Source organism: Lygodium microphyllum, chromosome 8 (assembly GCF_053477565.2).
Source record: "Lygodium microphyllum isolate KBCC chromosome 8, Lygodium_microphyllum_v1.1.10, whole genome shotgun sequence".
Classification (NCBI taxonomy): domain Eukaryota; kingdom Viridiplantae; phylum Streptophyta; class Polypodiopsida; order Schizaeales; family Lygodiaceae; genus Lygodium; species Lygodium microphyllum.
The window spans coordinates 552,484-556,662 of NC_141142.1; the positions used below are offsets into that span (position 1 = coordinate 552,484).

The window sequence follows — 4,179 nt, forward strand, 5'->3', positions numbered from 1 at the left end:
AACGTGAATGAACTAAAAAGGAATATTAAGAAGACTAATGAAAATATATTGGGTGCCAAAAAGTTCTCGACTTTCAAAAAAATCATCATTAACTTCACAGCAACTTTATTATGTCATTTGTTAGATTTTATAAGTAAATAAGGACTTCGGGACTACCAAAACATATCAAACTTTGGAGATTTTGGCTAAAAAGGAGGAGAGAATCACGAAGTGGACTCTACTATCTCCAAAAAAGATGAGATAAGAATACCATATTCTTGCACACGTGACAAACTCTCTTTGGCCCTTTTCTTAATCTCGTGATTAACAAAAGTGCATTTTTTGAAGCGTTTTTGGCCCTAATGTTTTATGTAAAAAGATGCAACATTCTTAATAGAGGGAATGAACATTCAGATTATAAGTTTAAGAACTCCCTAATTGGTTGTTGTGAATGTTTTCAAGCTTCTTAGTTAGTTATTGTTTGTTTAAATAGGCAAAAAATGTTCTTGCTAGAGAATGACAATCTACATTGAAATTTCCATCTACATTTGTTGTTTCAAAAGCCTTCATCTCAAATTGTATGACCTTCTTTGGCAAACTAGAAATCACAAAGAGACTAAAGACTCATGTTGAATCCCTTCTAACATAAACTAGTTTATGCAACTACAAGTCAAACGTAGATTTATCAAGTGGAGATCTAATTACAAGACATAGAAAATGGTGGAATGTGCATTCTTAAGCATTTAGCCCATGTTCAATGATCATCTTTCTCTTACGTTACTCATTATAATGTTCACCTTACATCACCCTTGGCCATCATCTAGTTCCTCACCACAATCATGATTCCTTCATGGCAATGCTCCACTTAGCCACTTTTCTTGTACTTCTGGAGATAGTGCATGAAGCGGATCACAATATGTATAAAGCGCATCTTTCCTTCCCACTGGGGACCTAAAAGTAGCTATGCCTTTTACAGGATCATAGCTCTCATAATGATGAGCAAGTTGCTTCCCACCTTCCAATGGTAGATCCAATATGAATTTTGGAACATTAAATCCAGCAGTAAGTCCTTGTACTTTTTTCTCTATTTGTATTATTGTTGATAAAGGTGTACGTAAGTCTTCGACTCCTGAGTCACAATAGTAAGATGTTAGTTTCACTAACAAACATATGAAGAGACTGGTGGGTCCTAGTTATGATTAGGACATACTCAAAGAGAAAATTCTAGCTTTGATAAAAAAGGCAAGCATATAGCTAGGGAGTACATAGCGACATATGTGTATGTGGGTGTACCGCAAAAGAACATACACACGTATGTGTGTGTGTGTGTGCGTGCGTGTGCATGTGTACTTGTGAGGATCACATACCTTTGACCATTTCACCTTGATATACGTAATATGGGTGGATGTTGTTGTGAGCCAACTTCTTTATGAGAGCAGACATTGTCTCTACTGAGTCATTAATACCACGCAAGACAACACTTTGATTTCTCAAAGTCACCCCTTTTTGAAAGAGTTTTAGTGCCGCTAGTTCAGTAATCCAAGTGATCTCATTTGGATGGTTAAAATGTAGATGGAGGGCTACATGTTTCCCTAGTTCACGTCCCCTTGATACTAAGCTACAAATCAAATTTGTCCAAGTGTGGTCATTCAATGCACGCATCGGTGCTGCTGTAAAACCCCTTGTTCCAAACCTAGCAAAAATGTATTTATAAGAAAACATTAGGCATTCTCTTCCTTTTAGTTAAATATATTTGTGTATGCACACATGCACACACACGTGTGGGTGTGTATGTGTATGTATGTATATATGTATATGGATAGATATATACATATATACATATCATAAATTAGCATAACCTATGCTCTTTTAGAAAGAAAATTGGGCTCAAATCCTAATCAAGCTACAACACTTCTATGAAAACGGTATGCTATAAAGATGAATTCATGTACTTAGGATGCATTTCGGTTTTAGGACTATCGAAGTATTCTTTTTACTCAAATATCTCTTAAGAAAATAGTAAGAAGCTTACAAGTTTAAAGCATTTGTCAAGCATCTTACCTAAAACGACGAATGTGTGGAATGGACAAGAGGGTATCTCCAATGTACTCAATGTCATCTGTTGATAGGAAGAACATATCACCACCAGAAATTGTCAAGTCTTCAATTTGTGGATGTGTCTTGAGGTACTCAAAGGCCTCCTTCCAACGCTCCCGGTTTGACTTCCCAAAGCTTTGTTTCTTCACTACGTTGGTCTCATTTCCCACAATGTAGCTTCTGTAGCAAAACCTATAATAGTAGAAAAGAGAGCTTAGTTGATATTTAGTAATCTAGACAACTTTAGAAATCACTTTCTTCTTTTCGTTTGTACTTGAATCATCATAAACTTTTCCTAGTTTACTATTGTAGTTGAATCATCATAAACTTGTCCTAGTTTACCATTTGTGCATTACTCACCATCTTCTTTTCTCTCATACTTGAATCATCCTTAACTTTTCCTAGTTTACCTTTGAAAAACGATTGTCTCTACGTGTGCATGGTCTACTGCTGTGATTGTTTCTTGTGCCCGAGCGGAATGTGACATGTTTTCATGTTTCACAATGAAGCTGTCGTGCACCAAATTAGGAGGTGTGGTCACTCGTGCAGTTACCAACCACAAGGATTATTATAAAAAATGGATAAGGCCAAGACACTAAGTTGTTGTACGTTGCTATGCAAATAAAATAAGTTGCGCACGTTTTTGTAACTGATCCTCCGTATAAATTAAACTTTATCCAAGGGTGTGTACCTGCAATATATAGGGCATACTGTGGTAGAGACTAGAGCAGCTTTGTCAGCATAGCGATGTATAAGACCGGGCACTGGACTTTGAAGCTGCACAGACAGAAACGTCACGATGACATGAGTATTCCGTTACGCGACGCCGGGGGGGGCGCTCATAACTCACTTCCTCAGAGAGACTGTCTTAACTCACTTCCTCAGATAGACTGTCTCGTAGGGCCATGGGATGGTCGGCCTGGCGGGTGGAGGCCAAGGGGAGGAACTGCTTGCGGATGGGGTCATCAACGGGGTTAGACCAGTCGATGCAGGAGAGTACGTAGGGCGTGAGGGAGATGCTCATGGGGGCCAGCTCCATCCCCAGCAGCACGTCCTCCCGGAACCCACCATCCTCAGCTGGCAGCACGTTCTCCAGGAAGGCCGTGATCTGCTCCTTGCTACGCACCGAGTGGCCCACCTGCCATCGGTAGCTCATGAAGTCCTCCGTCGCCACGTCAGCGTACATTGGCACCTTCCTCCAGAACTCCTCCCCGCCTGCTGCTGGACTACCTGCAAATTACACACAGGCACACCTAAACATGTCAAACGTGATCCGAGCCTCAACGCAAGTCAACAAACTTAGTCAACGTCCCCTCTCTCTCTCTCTCTCATCCACCGTCCACGCATGTATATGTTAGTCAAGGCTCTGCACAACGGACCAACGGTCCACATCTCTCTCTCTCTCTCTCTCTCTCTCTCTCTCTCTCGTGGCCGGCCTAAGTAGCCCAACACCCACCCGTAACGGTGCTCGTGTGCCCATTCGTGGTCACGATTCCATCTTCGACTAACTGATTGCGTGCTGCCGTATACGGCCGACTTTTTGAGGGAACCGGTCTAGGCCCTCCCGCAGCCGCTAGCTTAATGTAATTGGAAGAGAGAGTAGTGAGCATGCGGACGTTGTTATAGTGCAGCTCATGACCCTTATGATCATGGCATGCACTTGCAATGCCACTGAGCGAGGACAGAGCCTTCGAGACGAGCGCCATTATAAGCTACGAGCGAGTGTGTGTGAGGATGGGTATGCGTGGGGATGTATTGGTAGAGAGTTGCCTCAGAGTTGATCAATTTATAGAGAGAGAGAGAGAGAGAGAGAGAGAGAGAATCTTTTCTAGGTGCCTTCGGGGTCATTGTATAGAGTCCATCCCACTTGAAACTGTTCCCAATTCAGACTCTTCCCACTTGAAAACTTTTGAGAAACCTTAAAAGATTAAAATATCTATCTATTTATCTACATAGCTTGGGGAATTGGGACATAACCTAGTACAAGTAATCTACTCAAATATGAGCTTTGAACTCCAATAGATGGAAACACTCTCACATGCAATTCAATGGCACATAACTTAGTCAAACATGTCTAAAAAGATATGAACTTGAAATATAATT

The 4,179-nt window shown here is 41.1% G+C and overlaps 1 protein-coding gene across 1 annotated transcript; it reads right to left on the bottom strand.

Annotated features, from left to right (window-relative positions):
• Positions 1–647: 647 nt before the first annotated feature.
• On the bottom strand, positions 648–3,845 carry LOC148031880 (uncharacterized). Its single transcript, XM_087682447.1, has 6 exons — positions 3,533–3,845; positions 2,954–3,306; positions 2,768–2,853; positions 2,041–2,268; positions 1,347–1,672; positions 648–1,108 (listed from the first exon to the last, which is right to left on the bottom strand). The coding sequence occupies exons 1-6, from the start codon at positions 3,780–3,782 to the stop codon at positions 828–830; spliced, it is 1,524 nt and encodes a 507-aa protein (XP_087538573.1). The 5' UTR covers positions 3,783–3,845; the 3' UTR covers positions 648–827.
• Positions 3,846–4,179: the final 334 nt, after the last annotated feature.